Source organism: Malaclemys terrapin, chromosome 1, assembly GCF_027887155.1.
Source record: "Malaclemys terrapin pileata isolate rMalTer1 chromosome 1, rMalTer1.hap1, whole genome shotgun sequence".
NCBI lineage: Eukaryota > Metazoa > Chordata > Testudines > Emydidae > Malaclemys > Malaclemys terrapin.
Window position 1 is genome coordinate 28,716,114 of NC_071505.1, and position 24,412 is coordinate 28,740,525.

At 45.3% G+C, this 24,412-nt stretch overlaps 1 protein-coding gene across 1 annotated transcript in view; it reads right to left on the reverse strand.

The window, feature by feature from the left end:
- The window catches only part of LAMB4 (laminin subunit beta 4), an 85,156-nt gene that overhangs the window by 31,787 nt on the left and 28,957 nt on the right, over window positions 1-24,412 (reverse strand). The window contains exons 11-19 of the mRNA XM_054016153.1: window positions 23,578-23,757; window positions 21,428-21,537; window positions 20,388-20,467; window positions 19,216-19,366; window positions 13,658-13,789; window positions 9,350-9,535; window positions 6,469-6,590; window positions 5,413-5,533; window positions 4,167-4,344 (exon numbers count right to left, since the gene is read on the reverse strand). Coding sequence (XP_053872128.1) covers window positions 4,167-4,344; window positions 5,413-5,533; window positions 6,469-6,590; window positions 9,350-9,535; window positions 13,658-13,789; window positions 19,216-19,366; window positions 20,388-20,467; window positions 21,428-21,537; window positions 23,578-23,757 — 1,260 coding nt within the window. The remainder of the gene's footprint in view (window positions 1-4,166; window positions 4,345-5,412; window positions 5,534-6,468; window positions 6,591-9,349; window positions 9,536-13,657; window positions 13,790-19,215; window positions 19,367-20,387; window positions 20,468-21,427; window positions 21,538-23,577; window positions 23,758-24,412) is intronic.

Consider the following 24,412-nt stretch of genomic DNA (forward strand, 5'->3'; position numbering starts at 1 on the left):
AAAACAAACAAACAAACAAACAAACAAGCGGCCAGAGCGCCACCGAAGAATCAAACAAACAAAAAAAAGCAGCCGGAGCACCACCGAAGAAAAACAAAAAAACAAAAAAAGGAAGGTGCCTTCCCCACTGCCTCTCCCCCCCACCCCTGTTTCTCCTTTTGGCAGGAAGAGCCATTCTCCTCCCCAGCTGCTCCTCACTCTTCCTCTACCCCTTTCACATCTCCCCTGCTCTCTGCTCAAGAGAAATTGACCGGCTTGAAACTGACCGGCTTTAAATGGTAAAACTTTTGTAACCCCGCTATACTGCGACCCCGCATTTATTGCGATCGAATTTTTTGGAACCCAATCATCGTGTTATAGTGGGGTTTCACTATATGCTCAAAGTTTGAGGTGTTTGGTTAAGGTCTAGCTCTAGCTAATACTTTTGAAGAGAGATTTGTTAATGTTTGGATTTGAACATGCTCACAAATCCATTTACAGACATCATCAATGAATGGAGGTGGTAATAGCAAATCATAAATCATCATGTTTCAGCAAAAAAAAAAAAAAAAGGAAATACCTTGATAATTACATCACTTGTGGTAATTCTGCTTAATGTCCTGGCTACCACCAGGAATAGCAGAGTTGTGTAATTAGACATGACTGAATTATGTGTTGCAAGTAATGTACCTGATGAATGTTCACATTTTTGTTCGCCATAATAGCATTTGTAGGCCCTAGCTGCAATGCTTATTTTATGGGATGCAACAATTTTCCCCCTCATAATTTAACCTACACTATAGATGGTGGAATAATATGTAGCAGATAATTTATTTGATGATTTTTTTTTTCTGTCAGTTGTGTATAAATTACTTGTGAATATTTTCCCCATTATTCAACTAGCCACGTTATTCTGTGTGTGAGAATTAATCTCTTTCTCTCTTTCACAGATACGCATGCACGAACGCACATGCACAGCCACCCACAGAGTGGCAAGGAATTCTTCAAATGGCAGAAATATTTTCTGGTTTAGATTGAAGAAAGGGTGATATTTTATCTGAACTGGGTTGCTCATTCTAAGCAATGAGACATTTGTTTGAAGGGCACACAATACTTTTCAGTGTACTGAGCAAGTCAGGGTAAGTATGACTTGGGTATTTTTGCAGGACTTGCTAGCAGCCACCAGATTAGGAATCACTGTTTCAGCTCAAATTTATCTGAGTCTTTTGGCTGCTGCCACAGTTGGACAGGGCAGTGTGGGTGAAAGGATGGCAGTTGGGCTATGTTTTTCCAGCACCAATCCTAGGCTCTGACCATGCAAACAAACAGTTACACATATGCTTCACTTTACTGCCATGAGTAATCCCATTGAAAACAATATAACTATTCACGGTAACAAAGTTAAGCCCATGCATAAGTGTTTCCAGGATTGAGGCCCTAGAATGTAATCACTACTGATTTTTTTTAAAGTAACATAAAGAACTGGAAAATTATTCCTGATGAAAATTGAAACCTGTTAGCTTTTCTAGCCATATTTGTGACAAGCCTTTTGGAAAGGATAGCATAAATACTGTAGTTTCCCATGAAGAGAAACCAGGGCCGGCTCCAGGTACCTGCCAAGCAAGCTCATGCTTGGGGCGGCAGATTCTACGGGGCGGCATTCCGCCCAATCCTAGGGCAGTACGGCCGCTTTTTTGTTTGTTTGTTTGTTTTTTGTTTGCCGATCCGGCCGCCTGTAGGGGGCGGAGGAGGGGAGCGCCCTGCTGGGAGCGGGCTGCGCGCTCTGTCTGCCCCAGCCGGTGCCAGGTTTGTAGCAAATCCAGCAGGGCAGCCCACGTCCTTCCCTCCCCGCCAACCGGAGCGGCGCAGAGCCCTCCCGGCAGGTGGCGCGGCGGGAGGGGCTGCATGGCGAGTGCCCCTCTGAAGCCCTGGCTGCCCCCCTTCTCTCTCTCCCCCCACTCCCTCCTCCTTCCCCCTGCTAGCCGGGGCACATCTGCAGCGCAGGGAGTCCCCCTGCACCCTGGCTCCGGCCGCCCCGCAGGTTTTTTTTTTTTGCTTTGCCGTTCTGGCCGCCCTGATTTTTTTCTTTTTTTCTTGGGGCAGCAAAAAAGCCAGAGCCGACTCTGATAGAAACTATGACTTTTATACCATGTAAACAAGCAGTTGTTACAATAATACAAGTAATAAATAGTAATAATAATAAATGTCATTAACTCTCTTTTTCTGATAACCATCCCCTCAAGAACAACAACAACACGGAGATGAATAGACCCTTTCAAGTATAACTCACAGAAGAGCAAATACACAACTGGAAAGCCAAGGACACATTTAAACCGAAGTCCAGTATTGCATCAAAAGAAAATAAATATTAGACTATGTCAGTGATAATCAGGAATCAAAACCACACATTGATAATGCAGCAATTGCAAAAAACTTGTTTTCTTTCAAGTTTGCTATGGGCACAGGAGGGCATGTTGAGATTACAAGACACTAGGTTGGGGTAAATGCACAACTGTCTTACTATATGTCCCCTAGTGGCTACCCTGACCAGTGGCGCTAAACATTCACAGCTCACACTACATGGCCAGCATTTGATTGCATGCTCTACCTGCTGTGAGCCCATGACTGACCTGTAGCCAGAGTCGGATTAACTCTCCTGTAGGCCCAGGGTTATTAGATTTTGTGGGGGCCCTGTACATAAGTCTTTTTCCTAATTTAAAACAAAATGATCACAATTATGGCATTGAGGCTATGAACGCTATACTAAACTTGCCTTTTAATTAATATAAAGCCATTCTGTGGTTACATTTCAGTCTTAAAACATGTAGAATATAGTTAAGTTATTTCAAAATAGCCTACTTCTTACCTTAGAACAGCTGTTATATTCGTTTCTTTCTGGGAGGGAGTTTGGGTGCAGGAGGGGGCTCCAGGCTGGGGCAGAGTGTTGGGGGTTCAGGAGGGTGCGAGGTGCAGGCTCCGGCCAGGAAACGCTTACCGCAGGTGGCTTCCGGCCAGAGGTGCAGCAGGGCTCAGGCAGGCTGCCTGCCTGCCATAGGCCCATGCCGCTCCCGGAAACGGCCAGCTGCTGGCACGTCTCTGCGTGCCCCTGAGGGGAGGGGGACAGCGTGTTTCTATGTGTTGCCAGCACCCGCAGGCACTGCCTCTGCAGCTCCCATTGGCCGGTTCCTGGTCAATGGGAGTTGCGGGGACAGTACTGGGGGTGGGGGCAGCGTGTGGAGCCACTCTCCCCACTTGCCGCCAGGAGCCGCAGAGATGTGCCAGCAGCCGGCCGTCTCTGGGAGCGGCATGGGGCCACAGCATGCAGGCAGCCTGCCTGAGCCCTGCTGCGCCGGGGCCCCCCTTAGCCCGAGGCCCTGGGATGCAGCCCCTAAAGTCCCTGCCTATAGCCACTATTACTTTACCTTTTCCTAGGGTATCCCTTTGCCCACATGCAACCACCAGATAGTTGTTACTAAGGCCATTCCATTCAAAGAACTTGTTTACATGGGGCTGCTAAGGTCACCAAACCTCCCTGCCTCAGGAACTAAGAGTCCCCAAATCTCTCCCAATTTAGGTCATTAAATAGGCCAAAGAGTTCATATTTTATACTGAGAAGCATGTCAGAATAGGGTGGTTACAGTGATCTTTAAAGATACCACAAGTATTGTCATTTTTAATGTTTTTGTGCTGTAAGAGAAAGACCGTCATATTTGTTCAGTGCTGATGCAAACAGCTGCTAGAGGAAGCCATTTGCAGTGCACAACGAATTTTATTAGTCCTACAAAATGCAGGAAACTATGCAACATGCTCTGAAGTGCCATCTATTGGCACTGTATTTATTAACTATTTATATCTACGCAGATATAGAGCACGCCTATAATAATATTCTACCGAGAGCATGTAAAGCAGGGGTTCTCAAACTAGGTGTCATGACCCCACAAGGGGTCGTGAGGTTATTACACGGGGGGTCGCGAGCTGTCAGCCTCCACCCTCAAACCACACTTTGCCTCCAGCATTTATAATGGTGTTAAATATAAAAAAAAAATGTGTTTTTAATTTATAAGGTGTGTCATACTCAGAGCCTTGCTGTGTGAAAGGGGTCACCAATACAAAAGTTTGAGAATCACTGATGTAAAGCCATCCATCAGTGGAAGCGTCTATACCATGCTGTTAGTACAGATACTTACGAACTGCTCCATTGTGAATACGAGCAGACATGCTCACTATGAGCCTTGCACACACTTCAGGTAGAATATGAGATCCAACTTCTGAAGCAATTTCGACACAGTGATACTGCTGGTACTCCTCTAGATCTTTTTGACTGCACAGGTTCTCCACTGAACTGATTCTGGGAATAAGTCCAAGCTTTGGAGTTGACAAAGAAAGGAAAGGGCGTTCAGAAAACTATAGTTTACCAAACTCTGCTACTTCATGGCTGGAAACCCTGAGCTCAGCCATTGCTAGACCTTCCATTTTACTGTTCCATCACCCAAATCCACATTTATTCTAAGGTTTTGGGTGTCGCCCTAGATTTTGAGATAAATGAGTCTGCATTATGTATATAGAAAACCAAATTATGGTATGTCCTCAGAATGATGTTTGTACAGAACTGCTGCTGAAGTCAACGGTAGCTGTATTTGTGAATCTAGAGGCAGAATTTGGCCAACATTTGTACATGAATTCTTGAGAGAGAGAAAAGTAGTTTGAAGAATTGAAGTCCAAACTTGGTCATTCTCCCCCCTTCCCCCCCTCCCCCATCAAACTCAGTTTTACGAAGATTACCAGAGAAACTGATGTTAAAGTATTTTAAAATTTTATCTGGAAATGAGCACAAACCAAATACCCACCTCCAAACGTCCTTGAAACTTGGGAAAAGTTTGGATATAAATTTCAAGTGTGACTCCCAGCTCTGCAATGAACCATTCCAAAACTCAAAATATGAACACTTCTGGGAAAAATCAGATCTAAATTTAGATCCAAACTCCAGGATTCACCTCTACGCATATCCAAAATTTTCCATGAGGATCACACATATTAGCTTAGATTTTTTAGAAAAGCTATGCACAAAGACCTGTGTGCATTTACCCTACTAATGATTGCACTTCATCAGTAAATGAACAAATGATCAATTATACAACCAACTGGCTAGTAGCATGTGCAATTACTGTGACTGGACATACGGTTATAATATTCAGACACAGAAATTAGTACACAAATACAAATCTGTATTTGAATATGAAAATATGTACACCCAATACAAATGAGTGTAACCACAAGCAAGCTTTTCTGTTTTTTTTTTATAAAATTTGATTTTAAATGGTTAAAATAAGAGTTCTAAAGGCTGTTCACAAAATATTTTGAATATGCCTCTGTCAAGAAGTATGAAACAGGTATAAATATTATTAAAAGGAAGTATGTAACAGGATTACTTACTGAATCAATCAAGATGTATGACATAGTCTTTGGATCAGAGGCAGAAGGCTGTGATAAATAAACATCTACAAAATACTCTACTCCTGGGTCTAAGCAGACAGGAGTATGCAGAAGTGCAATTCTGTTTAGAAGGAATAAATACAGGAGTCAATGTTCCTTTATCAAAGAGTTAATAGGTATAAAGTATTTGCTTAAGAAAATATTTAAAGGATGCAAACAAAGATTTGATAAGTCTTCTGTGTTCACATGCCTTATTACATACACATGGTCAGGAGAGACTAGATCCTGTGTGGGAGTTTGAGATGGAGGAGTGTGCAATTGACTGGGGCTCCTATCAAGGACAATAATACAAATAATAAATAATAATCGGTTGGGTGGCTTAATTTCACTGAAATAAGTGACAACCATTTGGTCACTGTAATGATTCACTGTAGAGTGGTTTTTAAGATGATGAACTTTTAAAAACATTCTATTTCTTGCTGGTATCCCAGTCCTGGATCTGGCACGAGCAATGTTCACCTGGTCATTCTGAGGATATTTGTGTAACTCGTTATTCACATTTGTGCACTTCCTACCATTCTTTGGCTGAGACATTAAACTGAAGTTGTTTCCTTCTGTTAGCTATGGAAGTGCAAGTTAAAAACCTTAAGGCAGTTCTGAAAAAAGGAGAAGCCAGGGACATCTTTGGGGTCTCTTGGCCAATATTTCATCTCTTTAATGAGGTAGGTTCTAATGCCCAACATTGTGTCTGAGTTATTGGTCCCGTAGCCAAAAGGGTCACTGTCAGGAGCTGGGCCTGCATTCCTTACTCAGGCAAATCTTTGACTTATGTGGAGTTTTGCCTGAGTCACGACTGCTGCATCAGGCCCTCAGATTGCATCCTACAGCTGCCCGGTACTTTGGTGTAGCAGCAGTGCGAAAGGCCACATGCCCTGTTCTAATTCTGAGTACATGCCATTCATATTCTCATGCATCTATCCCTTTGCTACAAAACGCCTTCGAGAAGAGCATTTGAACACTGAATATTTAGAGTTGTAAAGCAGGTAACATCCTCACCTCTTTGTAGCTGGCAGAGCCAATGCGTGTGGCTCTTGCAGAAGTGCCTTGTTTCTGCAGCGATCACTTGTCAAAGCACCAGAGGGGTTGACCGCAATACTTCCTATCCAGTCTTCTAAAGACTATACATTTGGGAAGAAAGTTGTGATCGTTTTCAAAAATACTTGAAAAATTCGCTTTTTCTCACATGCACATCAACCTGCCAATGTTACTGAGAGCCAAGCTAAATGATAACATATTGCAGTAATAACCACCGCATTCCCTTTTGTTCATTACATGGTATTTTTTAGAATGTTCTTAACTGAAAAGTGCAAGAGAGAAACAACGGTTAGTATAATCCAAAGAAGTTAGAAATGGAGGGTCAGCTCTTGAGCTGGTGTAAATGGGTACAGTTCCAATAAAGTCAGTGGAGCTGTGTTCATTTACACCAGTTAAGAATATGTCCCAAGCGGTTCTAATACAGAGTTCAGCACATAACTTTGCTCAAATTGCTAGTAAGTAAAAATGAACTGAGAGAACTTTGTAATGAGATTCTTAGAATTCTAAATGAATCGTCTAAATCTTCACCTGGGAAAATTTATATCATAGCAGCACAATACAAAATCACCGATTCATCCAGAGCCGATTCTTGCACTCTAAATCAATGGGAGTTTTGCCTGACTCAGAATGACTGGAGTGGATCTCTATGTAGATTAGTAAACTGTTTAAAGTATAACAGTCATAAGTGATAACCAGAATGGTGGTGTTACTATCAATATCTGAGAAGTGAAGGAAAAAAGGATGTTCAGCTGGGCCATGTACAGCTGAGCAACTCACATGTGGTTTATAGGAATAATTGCCAATGGTTTAATCACATCTAAAATGATTATGCATTTTTCAAGTGTCAGACATGTGGGCACAAGACAAAGTCTAATCAGGGGACACAGATCAGGAATTCTGGAGGGTGAGGTCTGCCTAGAAAATACTCCCCAGTTCTGGTTCTGTTTTGTTTTATGAATGACAATGGTATGTGGTGCGGGGGGAATCATGTGGGGTCAGGGGTGCAAGTAGAATCCATTTCTTACCGGTACAGGGGGAAAGGCATCAGCTAAAGGGGGCATGTGGCCTCCCCATGTGACCATCCATGTGACTCTTCCCTGCCCCATCCCCAGCCCGGGGCCCCCATGTTCTCCCTGTTCCCTCCCCATGATCCATCCCACATTACCTGGGGGGGGAAGGGGGAGGGCTCAGTCCTCCTCCTGCTGCGCCCGAGACTTCAGAACCGCAGCGGGGAAAGGAGCAGAACGTGGGGCGGCAGCTCCTCCGGCACAGCTCTCTTGCCCCCCGCCCTGCCCCCTGCCCTTCCACTAGGGTGACCAGGTGTCCGGTTTTCAATCGGAACACCCAGTCGAAAAGGGATCCTGATGGTTCCAGTCAGCACCTCTGACCAGGCCGTTGACTGTCCGGTTGGCAGCACTGCGCAGCGGGGCTGTCAGGCTCCCTGCTAGTCTCCGCACCATGCGGCTCCCAGGAAGCAGTCGGCATGTCTGGTTCCTAGGCTTAGGGGTGGCCAAGGGGGTCCACATGCTGCCCTGCCCTCTGCCCACAGACACAACTCCCATTGGCCACGTCAGGACAGGGGACGAACTAGCGCAACTCATGAGCACTCAGCAGGCGGTTGTTGAGGGGTCGTGGCGCACGCCTCTCCCACTGCTGCCAGCCCTCTTTCTCATGTTCCTGTGGCTGGGCTCGAGCTGTGGTGCATACCCTGTGGTGAACACCCCGCCCCATCACCAGCACCCAGGAGTTTAAGGTATTTATCCCCATCTCCGAGCGCTGGGAAAGGGGCTGCTGGAGGAGATGGGAGGAGAACGAGACAAACCCAGTGCCCAGCCCATCCTGGCAGGCTCACGGAGTCAGGGGCAGGCTTGGCCTGGCAGCACCGCCTTCACCCCAGCAGCACCGCTCCCCCCCCCCAAGTCTGGGACACTCCTCCTGAGTCCGCCACTGGTCCCAGCAGCCCTGAACTCTGGGCAACTCCTCCCCCCCAAGCCCTGCACCCCCATCAGTGCAACCCTCCCCGTCCCAACCCCCCCGCATCCCCATACCCCTCACTGTATCCCTCCCCAACTCCCTGCACCCCCATATCCCTCACTGTATCCCTCCCCGTCCCAGCCCTGCATCCTTTACAGCGCTCTCCCACCTATCCTTTCCACCTCCCAGAGCCGCTACCCTCTATGTCCCTCACCCCCCACAGCCCTGCACCCTATTCACCTCCATACACTGCTGCACTCCCATTATGTCCCTATACACCCTACATCCTCCTGCACCTGTAGCCTTCTGCCTCCCCCTGCATCCCCATCCACCCCACATACCCCCCACACCCCTCCTCTCTCCTTCACTGCCCCCTCTCACCACCACCCTGCTCTCGTCCTTAGCCTCTTTCCCTCCCCATCCTCTCTCCTCCAGAGAACATGTGTGTGTGTTGGGGGGAACCCATCGCTGCCCTCTCAGAAGGACAGTGTGTGCTCCTAGCTAGCATGTGCTGCCTGTGGCAGCATGTGCACTAACCAGCTGTGGCGCACGAGTGGGTCTGGTAGCCGGACCCTTGTCCTAGCACTAGGTTGGTTATCAGAGCCTGTTGATGCATAATTACTTCCCCCCCTACAGGCCACTGTGAAGCACATGGCAGGTTTTTGGCCCTATATATTCTATTTATGAGACACAAATATGATAGGATAAGGCTGATAGTTTTGCTCCAAACCTTTGTAGAAATCAACCCCATTTGAAAACAGATGTGTCAGTCCAAAGCTCTTGTTCTTCATTTGTCATATTACTGCCCTAGAACAGCATCTCTTAGGAAAGTATTAAAATGGTGAATTAAAAGTCTGAATTCAAATACCTCAGGTTCATAATGAAGAGCAATATCAAAGTCCATTGCAAAAGGAATGTTGCTGATAGTAAATCTTAATCCAGCGCCATTCAGGACACGGGCAAAGCCAGGACCTGTCCCTGTGACAGGTTTGCCAGGGGTGGGCTCCCTGAAAACAATATCCAGAGCAGAGTTCCTCCCAAATTGAACCCAGCCCTGCAAGAAGATAGTGACATTGTGAATAACAAATACAGGAAAAAGATAGGTGCTTCTGCTGCACAGATTCCTAGTTTCTGCAACTAGTCAGCATCATTTTGTAAACACGCTGAAGATCTGGTCCTCTAAAAAAACTCATATATAAAAATTAAAGTTATAGTCACACCTAGAAAACCTCTCTTGCTCTTTGTCTGGGGATTGTGGGAGCTTCTGGAAGTGAGACTGTGTCTGTTATGTGCTTTGTGCTCTAGCTGGGTTTCTGTTAGTCGGTTTGGTTTGGTTACTTTTGGTTTCTTTGTTTCAGGGGTATTGTTGGTTCCCCCCTTTTTTCCTTGGGGTGAGTGGGTGGTTTTCTCCATGGGGTTCACTTCAGATGGGTTTAGTGGTTTGACTTGCAAGCATGGGGTTCGGGGTGTGCCTGCTGTCTCCTGCACTGCAGAGGATGTGTTGCTGAGCGTTGGTAAGGTTATTGGCTGTGCTAATATAAAATCTGCCTCTCGAATAAGCAAATGTATAGTGACTTCCCTGGCCCAGGAGCAGTTTGTGAATCATTTAGTACAGTTGGGACTCTGGGTCAAGGAGTCTTTTGTTCAAGTATTTCCCTTGTTTACTCCTGCTAATAAAGTAGTTTTTTCCAATGTCCCCCTTCCTTCACAATGAGACATTGGTATCTGCTCTCTCCCACTATGGGAAGATAGTTTCTGCTGTTAGGATGATTCTGTTACGCTGCAAGAACCTAGATGTGGGGCATGTTGTGTCATTCTGCCACCAATTTTACACGGTTCTAAATAATCTGCAACAGCCCTCGAACCTAGTTTTAATGCATCACATAGATTATACAATATTTGCTACCTCTGAAAAAATGAAATGTTTCTAGTCTGGTGACTCCGGTCATTTGAGGGGTTCCTGCCCATGCAGTGCTGGATATGGGATCCCCTGGAGAGAATGTGGAACCCCAGGATAATGGGTAGGGGGCTGGGACATCAAGGGACCAGCACGAAACAGAGCCTGCATCTGCACTACCAGACTCTATTCCCCCCCCCACTGTAAGTGGTCTGCCATTGTACAGGGAGGAGCACCCCCCCCCCAAGCACATCTCTGTTGTGACCCCATCATTTGTGCAAGGACAGAAGTGAGTCCTGGAGGAGCAATTCCCTGCAGAGGAAGCAGAGACATGCTCTAGAGATGGGGATGAAGAACAGACCAATCAGAGGGATTTATGGAGAATTATTTCCAAAAGGTCTAAGACTTTGGAAGCCCCTGAGCTGCTGGCAGTGGCTGGAGATAGAGCTGTGTGCCCTGAGAAGGAGGATACCCTTGCACTGGGAGGTAGCACCATGCTTGAAGCATCCAATGAGGTACTGTCTTCCCTTGGCATGGTGAGTCCTCAAGCCCCCACTCCTGCATGGTTGCACTTATGGGTCCCAGCCTAAGGCTGAACTGCCTACCACTCTTGGGGCAATAGATATGCCAGCTACTCCCACTGAATCTCCCTCCTGCATGAATGATATGAATGTTCCAGCGGTGGCTCAATGTTCTTCTGAGCTGGTTGAGTCTGAGGGAGATGAAGAGGACAATGATGATCTCTCTGACTTCTCACTGGTTCCTGATGTCCCAGTCAGTCAGCTACATAGGAAGGGTGGTACAGTGAGAAGGAGATTAGTGACTTTTTGGATAGCACTAAAGGCAAGCAGTGAGTTGAGGTTGGGGCCTATATTCCTGATTTGCAGTGCTTTGTTCACTCTGCCGCCTTTGTCTTGAGAGACACCTTGGTTGATTGCAGGAAACATTTCCATCTCAAAAAGTTGTTGAGTAAAGTGAGGAAGCATGCAGGGGTTGTTCAAGATATACAGGCCTCTCCATGGCTTATTTTGTTCAAAGTACTTCCACTTTCCATTGTTTCTCTCTGCTGTTGGCTCTTTACTAGTCACTATGGTGCTGCTCAATTTTGGCTCTCTAAATAGTAATGGGTGCTGGGGTGGTCATAAAAGGGCACAACTCTTTGAATTTCTCAGACAAAAATGGGCCAATGTTGTCCTTTTGCAAAAGACGCACTCAGACCCTTATAAGGAGGGGAACTGTTTGAAGGAATGGAAAAGTGAAACTTTCTTGAGCCATGGTTCCAATGTCACTGCTGAGGTAGCTGTTCTCTTTTCCCAGAATGCTGGGGCACAGATCTGCTCTGTGAAGGAGACTATGCAGGGGCGGCTTCTCCAGGTGGATACACATATTGGCACTATTGTTTTTAATCTTTTTACTGTGTATGACCCTATTCTGGGGCGAGATCGTGTCTCCTTTCTGTAGACACTTGCCTATTCCATGCTTGGCTGTGACCCAGATACTACTATTGTGCTAGAAACGGATTTCAATTGCACTGTAGATTATGTTTTAGACAGGACCCATGAGGAGCCAGACCCTCAGTCAGACAGGGAACAGTACTATCTCCTGCAGACCTTTGGATTAGTAGATGTTTGGAGGTCCTCTCACCCCACTCTTAGAAAGTATTCTTGGCTGAACGCCCAGCTCTGGATTGATTACACGTTTTATACATTGACTTGCAACTTGGACGCTTTCTGGCTGACTTGGTGTGTTAACAATATTTTGAACCTGGTGATGATAATTAAGGCTACGATTTAGTCACGGAGGTTGCGGAAGTCACAGAATCCGTGACTTCCAGTGACCTCCATGACGTCAGCCTGCAGGGTATTCAGGAGCTGCAGGGTCGCCCACTTCCAGTGGGAGCAGGGAGCTGCAGATACCCCTGAAGCCTCTGATGGCCCTGGAGCTCCCAGCTGCCATGGGCGGTGGGGGAATCCCCAACCCCCCGGCTACCCTGGGTGGTAGGGGAACCCCCAAGTCCCCGGCCACCGCAGACAGCGGGGGAACCCCCAAACCCCAGCTGGCAGAAATCCCTGGCTGCTGGCAAGGCAACCACTGAGCCCCTGGCCGCTGCGGGCAACGGGGGAATCCCTGAGCCCCTGGCAGAGACCCCCAAGTCTCCAGCCACCGTGGGTGGCGGGGAAATCTGAGCCCTCGGCAAGAGAATTCTGCAGCTCCCAGTTGTGGCAGGGAAACCCCTGCAGCTCCTGGCCTGCTGCTGCCGGGGGTACTCTGCAGCTCCCGTTCAACATGGGAGGTGGGGGCACCCCACAGCTCCCGGCCCCCCGGGCAGCGGGGGGACCCCCAAAGCTGCAGGCAGCAGGGTACCCGTAGCCTCCAGCTGCTGCAGGCAGCTCCCAGTCCCTGCGCAGCTGCCCGGCTTCAGGCGATGTGGGGACCTGCAGATCCCCATTTTGTCAGGTATATTTTTTATAAAAGTCACGGACAGGTCACGGCTTCCATGAATTTTTTTTTTTTTTTTGCCCGTGACCTGTCCGTGACTTTTACTAAAAATATCCATGACAAAATCTTAGCCTTAATGATGATGCTTTAGTGATCCATATTTAATCTTCACTTAATGTTTAATGTGTTTTGCTTTATTTCATTCATGCCTTTTTGCTTATATATTGCAATTTTATAACATTTTAAAATACTTTTAATGTAATTTTATGTGAATAAAGGTGTCATCTCTCTCTCCATCTCTTTCTCTCTCCGTTTTCTAGATATAACTATCATCTATATTAAAATAGGGTTAATAGACATTTCAGGCTGTTTACTCACAGACACATTTTTTTGGGCAGTCTATAATCCATGACTGCAGATGTTTATAATTGGAAAGCTGACAATGGCTTAAATTGCAATGACGCTAATAGGTATGATGCAAGTATCCATGTAAGTCTCAGAAGTTGAAAATGAGCCCCCTACTAGGTTACATTTTTCTTTCTAAATAAATCTCTGAATTTAAGCCTACAGCTTGCCCCCTAAACATGGCAAAATAAGCCTGTGTGTGTGTGTGTGTGTGAGAGAGAGAGAATTATAAAATATCCAGCCCAATTGTATATGAACAACTGAATTAATGTATCCTATTTGCATAAGGATTCTGATACACAGGCCTGTAAATTCCAATTTCATAGTCACCAATGGTTTAACCCATTCCCTAAACCAAAACTCTTATTGCAATATTAAACATTAGCAGCATTTGTTGCAATTCTTTGTTGAACGATTACTGTAGTATCAGTTTACCTGTTCCAACCCCGGTTTTCTTATGCTTCGTTTCTTGCTCCTGTTTAATACAATATTTCCATTTTCAATGGTGAAATCATATCCTTGCTGCTGAAAATATACATCACACCTTGGTAAAGCTGTTGGTTTAACCTGAAAAAGAAAAATGGATGATTTATGTGACAGCGCAGTTTGAACAATCTTTAAGCATATATGGCTATGTAAAAATGAAAATCCAAACAATAGGCTATAGTCTCTCTTGGAGTAAATGGGTGCAGCTCCAAGAATGTGGCCCAATAAGCATTGAAAATATCTCTTTTTCTCAATGCATATGTCTTCACTGCAAAAAAACCCTTGAATTAGCTAACTTGGACTGAAAAAGCTGTGAAGACACAACACCTCAGCTTTTAACTTGGGTTAGCAGCTCAAGTTCAACCCCAGAGTCCCCCTTGAGTTGCTAACACGAGTTAAAAGCAGAGTTGCCATGTCGTCACTGCTGTGTAACCCTAGTTAGCTAACTTGAGTTAAGAACACACTTTTATCTGCAGTGAAGACACAACCACCGTTCCAACTAGCTTTTATTGCCACATAGACAATTGGCATTCCACACTCTGTCCCAGAAATCTGTTTTCTATTTCATTACTGGAACGTAGGTTGATTACTGCTTGTGATTATATCTGATCATTTTCAGATATGCCAAGCAAATAAATATTTTTTTAATTATCCCCTGCTTGTGGCTTCTCAAGGACACATAGAGAAGAAACATTTGTAGAAATCTTGGCAGAAGAAGAGAACACATTCCAGTAGAACCAAAGCTTGCATTATGGATGCACAACAGCAATGCCTATATTAAGAAACTATTTTAAATCAATAAAAGACATATGGACTGGCTCAGTTATGTGAACTTTTGAAGAATCTGGACTAAGTTCAGAGTCAGTGTATGCAGTGGTGTAAGCGAGTCTAAACAAGTCTATTAGAGCTCATGACGTTGCACCTCATAATGCTTTAGAAATATGCTTATGAGTGTAAATATGACATAACTGGAATATGTTTTATGTTAGATATGCCATGTAACATAACTTTGCAAAGGTTATGTTCTACTGAATGTATTCATCCTATTTGCATGCAGGTATCATTTTTATATTTGATGTTATGAGCATTGGCTCTATGCTTGTATTTAAAGTGTTTGCTGTAGAAAGCACCTAAGGCAGATTTGGTCAACATAGTGTGAAGAGGTTATTCAAGTAACTGGGAGTACTTGGCTAAAAATGGACCTTGATAGACACCAATCCACATCTGAGCTTCCTGGGAACATTTGGGCTAACATGTGGGCAATGGCTCAGACTGTAGAGAACTGAGTCAGGGATCGATTTTGGGATCAATCTTATTTATTTTTTTTTATTACTGACCTTGGCACAAAAAGTGGGAGTATGTTAATAAAGTTTGCGGATGACACAAAGCTGGGAGATATTGCCAATACAGATGTAAGCAGAGTCAGGATGAGCTCTACCCTGACATCTGGTGGTGAATTATGGCGAGTGTGGAAAAGAACTCCAGGGGCTGATCTTGTTTGCATAGGCACACCCACTCGCCTGGCAGGAAACAACAGCAACTCAAAGTGGTTACTTTGGCTGGTGTGGGATCCCCAGTTTCTCTGTTATTGGGGCAGGAAGAATAAAGTTTTGTTACCCTGATTCTGTGAATCAAGGCCAGTGGAACTGGTGTATGACAGAAGGACTGAGTGAGTCATTCACCATTACCTAAGTAGCATTTGCTTGTCAAGGGGCATGGGTTACAAAACCCAGTGAATTGAGAGAGGATGGGGACAGGTATTTGTACCTGATGGTGTGGCCCCCCCTCCCCGAGGGGGTTAAAACACCAATTGCACTACCTCCTCTCTCCACTGTTGAATGTCAGAGCTAACTTTGATTCCCTTAGGAGTCTAGTTACAGACTGCTGAGCTGAGTTCACTTTGGGCCAATAGTGCACCAGCACTGGGGCTCCCCTACTACTAGCTGAAATCACTAAGAGCTGAAATCACAAAAGAGCTAAAGCTATTTAAGAGCTGAGATCACTGAGGCTGTGTTAACTAGTGGGGGAGCCTGAAGCTCTTAGCTTAGCGGGGGTGAGCGGAGCGGCTCACAGGTCGGTGAGCGGAGCAGCTAGCAGAGCAGAGCCTTGTGGGAGCGGCCCAAGGGACGGCTGGAGGAGCAGCTAGCAGAGCAGAGCCTTGTGGGAGCGGCCCAAGGGACAGCTGGAGCGGAGCGGAGCGGAGCGGAGCGGCTCACAGGTCGGTGAGCGGAGCGGAGCGGAGTGGAGCAGCGCGGCTCACAGGTCGGTGAGCGGAGCGGAGCGGAGCAGCTGCCAGAGCAGTTCGTGGTGAAGGCTGCAGTGGAACCCCACGGAGAAGCAGCCGGTTGGCCTCGGATCACGTAAGGTGCCCCTTAACACCCTGCTCACCCCCCCCTTTGAACTCTGGGGCTGCACTGATCATGGACAGAGACTTTGGGGGGTTGTCGGACTTTTGGGACTTTTGTGATTCTTGGGTTGCTGGACCCAAGAGACTTTGGGATTGGTGGACTTTTGGGACCTTGGTGATTCTTGGGTCGCTGCTTTCAAGAACCAACGGGAGAGGACACGGCCCAATTTGCTGGGGTGGGTCTTCGCTCATGGTTTGTTCTAAAAACTCTAGTTGTGGTGTTTTTCCATTTAATGCTGATGTTGTTTACCTCATGTTATTAAACACTTTCTGTTACACTCAGACTCCGTGCTTGCGAGAGGGGAAGTATTGCCTCTTAGAGGTGCCCAGGGGGTGGTATGTAATTGTCCCAGGTCACTGGGTGGGGGCTCGAGCCGGTTTTGCATTGCGTTATTGAAACGGAACCCCTAGATACAGAACCCGGCCCTTGTTGCTGCCAACTTAGATGGGCAGAAGGGTTACACAGAGAAGGACCGGGATATCATACAGGAAGATCTGGATGACCTTGTAAACTGGAGTAATAGTAATAGGATGAAATTTAATAGTGAAAAGTGCAAGGTCATGCATTTAGGGATTAATAACAAGAATTTTTGTTATAAACTGGGGATGCATCAGTTGGAAGTAACAGAGGAGGAGAAGGACCTCAGAGTATTGGTTGATCACAGGTTGACTATGAGCCACCAATGTGATATAGCCGTGAAAAAAGCTAATGCGGTCTTGGGATGCATCAGGTGAGGTATTTCCAGTAGAGATAAGGAGGTGTTAGTACCATTATACAAGGTGAGACCTCATCTGGAATACTGTGTGCAGTTCTGGTCTCCCATGTTTATGAAGGATGAATTCAAACTGGAACAGGTACAGAGAAGGGCTACTAGGATGATTCGAGGAACGTAAAACCTGTCTTATGAAAGGAGACTCAAAGAGCTTGGCTTGTTTAGCCTAACCAAAAGAAGGCTGAGGGGGAGATATGATTGCTCTCTATAAATATATCAGAGAAATAAATACCAGGGAGGGAGAGGAATTATTTAAGATCAGTTCCAAAGTGGACACAAGAACTAATCGATATAAAACTGGCCATCAGGAAGTTTAGACTTGAAATTAGACGAAGGTTTCTAACCCATCAGAGGACTGAAGTTCTGGAACAGCCTTCCAAGGGGAGCAGTGGGGGCAAAAGACATATCTGGCTTCAAGACTAAGCTTCTTGATAAGTTTATGGAGGGGATGGTGTGATGGGATAACCTAATTTTGGCAATTAATTGATCTTTGACTATTAGCAATAAATATGCCCAATGGCCTGTGATGGGATGTTAGCTGGGGTGGGATCTGAGTAACTACAGAAAATTCTTTCCTGGGTGTCTGGCTGGTGAGTCTTTCCCACATGCTCAGGGTTTAGCTGATCGCCATATTTGGAGTCGGGAAGGAATTTTCCTCCAGGGCAGATTGGCAGAGGCCCTGGGGTTTTTTTGCCTTCCTCTGCAGCGTGGGGCATGGGTCATTTGCTGGAGGATTCTCTGCACCTTGAAGTCTTTAAACCATGATTAGAGGACTTCAGTAGCTCAGACATAGGTTAGAAGTTTGATACAGGAGTGGGTGGGTGAGATTCTGTGGACTGCATTGTGCAGGAGGTCAGACTAGATGATCATAATGGTCCCTTCCCACCTTAACGTCTATGACTCTATGAGTCATGCATGAATATATGACTTGCCCATGTGACTCCAAAACTCCATCTTGTAGCTGTAATTCTACACAGGGGGAGAGAGGGGTTTCCACCCACAAGAGAGACTGTATAAAGCCCTGGAAAACCCCTCCATTTTGTCTTCAGCTGGCTCAAGAGATAGCCTCTCCAAAAAGATCCCCAAAAAGATGCCTGAAAGAAACTAGAACAAAGGACAGTAACTACACGGGTGTGAGTGATTGCTGGACCCAGACTAGGAAGAAGTCTAATCTGTCAAAGAAGCTTATTGAAACATCTCTGAGGGTAAAATTTACCTGCATTTAGTTTCTTACTGTATTAGGCTTAGACTTGCATGTTTTATTTTATTTTGCTTGGTAATTCACTTTGCTCTGTCTGTTATTACTTGGAATCACTTAAATCCTACTTTTTATATTTAATAAAATCACTTTTTACTTATTAATTAACCCAGAGCAAGTAATTAATTCCTGGGGGAGCAAACAGTTGTGCATATCTCTCTATCAGTGTTATAGAGGGCGAATAATTTATGCGTTTACCTTGTATAAGCTTTATACAGAGTAAAACAGATTTATTTGGGGTTTTGATCGCATTGGAAACTGGGTATCTGGCTGTTGGAGACAGGAGAACTTCTTAAGCTGTTTTCAGTTAAGCCTGCAGCTTTTGGGGGACGTGGTTCAGACCTGGGTGCGTGTTTGTAACAGGCTAGTGTGTCTGGCACAACCAGGCAGAGCACTGAGGTCCCAAGCTGCCAGGGAAAATGGGCTTAGAGGTAATCCCAGCATATCAGGTGGCAGTCCCAAGGGGGTTTCTGTGACCCAACCCATCACAGAGCTATCCTAAAACTGGCATTAATGAGCAGAGGAAGACCCCCACCCCTCACATACGGGAAGCCACAGATGGGATAGAACCACTGAAAGGTTCTTTCTAATCAAGTGCTGTGGCCAGAGATGAAGGCCTGTGCCAGGCACCTCAGCACTCCAGAGTATCCAGCTGCTATCATGGCCTCTCAGGCTTTTTGGCAGCTGGCATAAACCTTCAGGATGCTCTAATTTACACTCGGGACTGGCCAGGTACCTGGACAACTCAAGACTGAAGGAACACAGAGGACACCTGTGGGCACCTCTCCACACTTCACCAAGGGCTCCCTGGTTACAGTCAAGGACTAGGGCCAGGGAGTGTCAATCAGTGTAATTTACACAATGAGGAATGTCATTTAAACTTACAGGGGAGGGTGAGGAACCCACTTTACATGAAATCATCTTCCATCCTCCTTTTGGTTGCTTTCCCCGCTACAGCACTCTCCCCTTTTCCCTCAGCATTCGACTGACACCAACCTAGACTGCCTTACACCAGTTTACACCACCTTACGCATTACCTCCGAATACCGCACCGAAAAGTGAAACATACCAAAGGTGCAGATCCGGAAAGTGGCTTTGCATGCTCTGCTTCATAGATATAATAATCCAATGGTAAAAAGAAGTAGCCTGGGGCTGGTTCTGTACATTGACGGCCCACAATGTTAGGAAGACAGTCACACTGCCCATTACTTGATGAACACCTGGATGAACAGGTGGGAAAGAAGAGGTGTAAGAGTCTCACCAATGCACATATGTTAACACCATACACAGGGGGTAGCTATTCTATCTTTGTTTTTATTCTTATTGTTCCTTTCACTATAAAATTAACTCAATTTTTAAATATTTTTCCAGCAACCACTATTTCTTGCTTGCAATGCTAGAGTTTATTCCAGTGCTTCCTTATTAATCATTTGGGAAAGGTATGTGTCTGTCAGCCTTGCTTGCTCTACCAGTTCCACAAACTGCATCATGTCCTGTATTCACTAGCTTGGTTTTACCTAACCATGTGCATAGAAACATACTGCAGGAGTTGCTATATGGGACCAGACCATGCACTCTAGTAACCTTTTTCCTGGAGTAATGAAGACCCTGACACAGTAAAGTATAGGGCCAATGTTTTCAAATGTGAGTGGCCTAAAGTCTGGCATTTTTTTAAAGCAACAGAACTCCATGTGAAAACCAGGCTATTTATTTAGGTGCCTAAACATGAATGTAGGAACCCAAGTTCAAAAATATTGTTCCAAACTGTACAATGTTGGGGGCCCTGTGCATCGGGAATCAGGTTGGGGTGGTTTGTACTTTTCATTTAACTGATCTTGAATCTTAATGATTTAAAATTTGCTTCAGAGAAAATATAAGGGCATGTCTACATAAATACTTACTGCGTAGCAAGCTAAGGTGTCAATCTACAGCTGTTCAGTGTGCTGCGCACAGACTGTACACATGGACCCTGCTGTTGCACACTAGAAGTTCCCTAGTACGTACTGACAGTTCCTGGTCATACTCAAATCCATTTAAACATCGCTAATAAAGTCACAAAATCTTATACACCAGGGTGATTTTACATTGCTCACACATGATGAAACTCTGTCTCTAAACTACCGGTTCTTGGTTTCTTCATTAACCACGAGATCCCTATCAAAAAGCTGCAATATATGCTGGTGTTAATTCAATACAATCAAAAGGAGAAAGATACTTTAAAATGAGAACTAAATGACTTACAAGTTATTGTGGGCTCCACCAATGTCACAGCCACACAGAGAACAGCCATATAAATTATTCCCAAGCCCCCAGTATCCTACCTATGATAAGAAAGGAAAATGTATTGATTTTTGACTGTGACTATTTAACAACTTAAATTAGAACAAAAACCCCAACCCTTTTTGACTAAGAAGAAACTCTACTCTCATTGGGACTCTCATTCATTTTCTTTCTGCAAAAGCTGGTGCCAGCATACTTGGCTGCACAAATGTTCACAAAAAGGACCAATCACGGATGAAGCTCAGTCATTTAAAATTTCAAGTGAATATTCATAGACAATGCTTTTCAATACTTGTCCAACCCTAACTGTTCCCACCTATATTTTCAGCCATGACAGCTTCCCCCATAACATAACATAAAGGGCACAAGCCATCAAGTGTTTTTAACAACAGTGAGTATGGGTAGTCTCACAAGGAATTATCTCCACCGTCACTCAAGGCTGTCATAGTGGGGACATGGTAGAAACTGCGGATGTCACTCACAAGGCAGTAGCCACCTGCCCCATCCCACTGGAGTCTGCTGGGGGATGTTCTTGGGGCAATCTAACTATCTCTATAGGGGTACAGCATTTGCTGGTTTAGTCATCTGAATCCTGCTCCATTGAAAACAATGGGAGTTTTGCCAATGACTTCAGTAAGAGCAGAATCCACCTATGTGCCAGCCAGCCAGACCTGGATGAGAACATGGTTGGATCAACTGAAGCACCACAGAGGTCTGTCTCCAGGTTGCTTTAATTAGAATAGATGGAGAGACTCATCTGAGGGTTCCTTGTAGCAAGGACTATTTGTTCTCATGCCCTTATCACTCTTTTTTGGCTAATTCTATGATAAATGTTGTGGCCTATGGGCCATTTCCACTTGGAATCGTGTTGTGTTCCCCTTTAACAGGATGTCCATGGCAGAGGCCATAAGGAGGCAGGACGTGGGCAAGGCAAAGACCTTTGAGGTTGTGTAAAACAGGATGCTACATGAAGCAATAACAAAAGCCTCCTGATTACATACAAGGCATTCATCACAATGTGGCCCTGTGACAAAGCGCTGGCAGAGGCACTCTCCAGTCACTGGATCACACATCGAGAAAGACAAGCTCCCAGAAGGGTTGCAGGTGCAGGCTGCAAGGAAAGAAACACATAATCACCTCCATTAGTGCCAGTGCAGGAACGAACCCTACACTGACTTTTGGTGTGAATTTGAAATAACCATTGCACTCAACTATCGGGGGAACAAACTGCAGAAGACCAGCTTCGGAATCCAATTAATACTTAGCAAACCAGCTGTTTCTGACGGGCAGATCATTTTCCTCTGGTATTTTTGGTGGGCATCTGGAAGGAGAAGCTCTGCTGGTATGCAAGGGATGGCTCTGGCAAAACATGTTGGACTCTTAGAAGAAGTTCTGTGCAGTGGTTTCTGCTGCATTCTTCATCTTTGCTCCTCTTTAGTATTCTCACCATTGCTGAGCCTAACCTCTGCCTTTATTACCCTTATTGTTATTTATTATTTGATAAGCACAATGTGTTTGCAAAATTTGACAGTCCCTGAGGAGGACAAGGATGCACAATTTCACTTGAAACTGGTTCAAAGAAGTGATTGGCTGAAAGTTCTTGAGAGTAATGCAGTCTGCAGCCTTTTGATACCCAGTGTGTCAGGTTTGCCACCTACTTGATCTTTACCAGCCCAATGTACAGGGCCTCCTAAATCATCCCCAAAAGAGTGCTCTCACATGGTAGTGCAGACCTCGGCTGTTTTGTTTCTGTTCCAGGTGGGTTTATATGGACTTCAAGTTCATGTTTTTATACCCAAAAAATATGAATGGAATGTTTGGCAGGGGATTTTGATGACACTCCCCTTTTCCTCTGTTTAAAAGGCACTGGTTTACCTGCCCAGGTAAATAGTTTCTATATGCTTTTGAAATACTAACCCAGGACATGACTCTGCAAAATCTGACATAAGATGCTTGCAATGGATATTTGTCTGTGTCATTAACAACCCTACAAACTGACAGCAGAACATTAGAACCTGGGATAGCATGAGTGCTGCAAGCCAGAAGGGCGGTGCATTGGGGGAAGGCATGCTGGGGAAGTCTTGCATAAAGCCTACCTGCACTATGAGTGATTCAAGCTAGTCTCCTTCATGATTACCCAATTACTCTGATACTTGTTTAATATAACTAAAAATGTCACCTGTTTGAAATCCCCCTTATCAAAGGAATCAGATCACATATTTAATATTCCTTCTATTTAAAAGAGAATGGGGCTAATTCTATACCATGTTTTTGGCAAATCGTATATTTCTAGTCCTATTCTCCTTTATTGACTGGTCTCCTTTATTGGGGGTACCTGATAACAGTCCTCAAATATGTTAAAGCTATTATAAAGAGGATGGTGATCAATTGTTCTCCTGAAAATAGGACAAGAAGTAATGCGCTTAATCTGTACCAAGGGAGGCTTAGGTTGGATATTAGAAAAAACTTTCCAACTGTAAGGATAGTCAAGCTCTGGAATAAGCTTCCAAGGGAAGTTATAGAATCCCCATCACTGGAGGTTTTTACAAACAGGTTGGACCAGAGGCGCTAACTTTCTGTTTTCCCTGGGGTTGTTCGACCCCTGCTACACCCCAGCCCCACCCCGCCCCCACCCTGCCTCTTCTCGCCCTGTTCCTCCCCTCCCCAAGTACACTTTGCCCTTGCTCCACCTCTTCCTACCACCGCTCCTCCCCTTCCCTCAATCAGGGCCTCCTGAACAGCAGATCACCAATGGGCGTGAGGCGCTGGGGGGAGAGGGAGGAGCTGATCAGCAGGGCTGCCAGTGGGTGCTGAGCACCCACTATTTTTTTTCCATGGGTGCTCCAGCCCTGGAGCACCCACGGAGTTGGCATCTCTGGGTTGGACACATACCTGTTAGGAGTGGCCTAGGTTGACATGGTCCTGCCACAGTGCAGGAGACTGAACTGGATGACTTTTCCAGGTCCCTTCCAGCCCTACATTTCTGGTTCGAGGATTCATTTCAGATAATTTCCAGGAAATATCACCTGGTGCAGTGACAGCAGACAACCTGATGTGACTTGTAAAGGGGCCAGATTTATTTTTTATCTGCCTCTGTCACATAAAAATAAGTTTTGAAAGGAAAAAAAGAAAAAGATCATAGTTTACGTACGCTGGCAGCCAAGAGGATCACTGCCACTCAGCCCATAGTAGCTCGGCCTGCACATGTCACAACGGATTCCCTCAACATTTTCCTTGCAAAGGCACCGACCAGCAATAGTTCCAAGAATAGGGTCTGTACAGCTTTCACACAACCCACTGTATAATGTGCCTTCTGGGTCACAATCACAGGCTACAAACACAGAAATTCAAATGGAGATGTGGAAATAATGATATTTAGAAATACTCATTAAAATGCAGGTTCTATAACTGCTATTATTAATTAAATATTTGTATTCAGGTAGTGCCCAGAGACTCCTGTCAGGATCAGGGCCCCAGAGTGTTACATACTCTACAAGCAAAGCCTCATCTTAACCAAAATTATTCCAAGGGCCTTCCAGGCAAAACATACTGGAGGGGGAGCTACCCATCCCTTGAAGAATGCAAATGCTCCCCTCTTCTCTTTGTGCAGAGGGAGGAGTCATAGCCCCATCTTAGTCACTCCGCACCCTCTTTCAGGTATCTAGCGTCTAGGAAAAACCAAACAATACACTCCTGAATAGGGTTCTGGTAAATCCATCTTGAAGGATGCAAGGTTTTAGGGAACTCGTGTTCGCCTCTTCTCTTGCACCTGCGCAGGGGCTGCCCTGAGTATGGCCATTTATGGCTATTCATATTTATGCTGATTTGTTTCAAGAAAGCTATCTTCCCGGCTGGACTTCAAAGCTGAATTCAGTGATTAGCCATAGTTGAAATTAATGCAGGTTCTTTTTCCCCATTAGCTTGAGAATGCTGTTAATCAACTGGTCTATACAACACTTCCGCTTCTGAGGTAGGCCAACATTTTA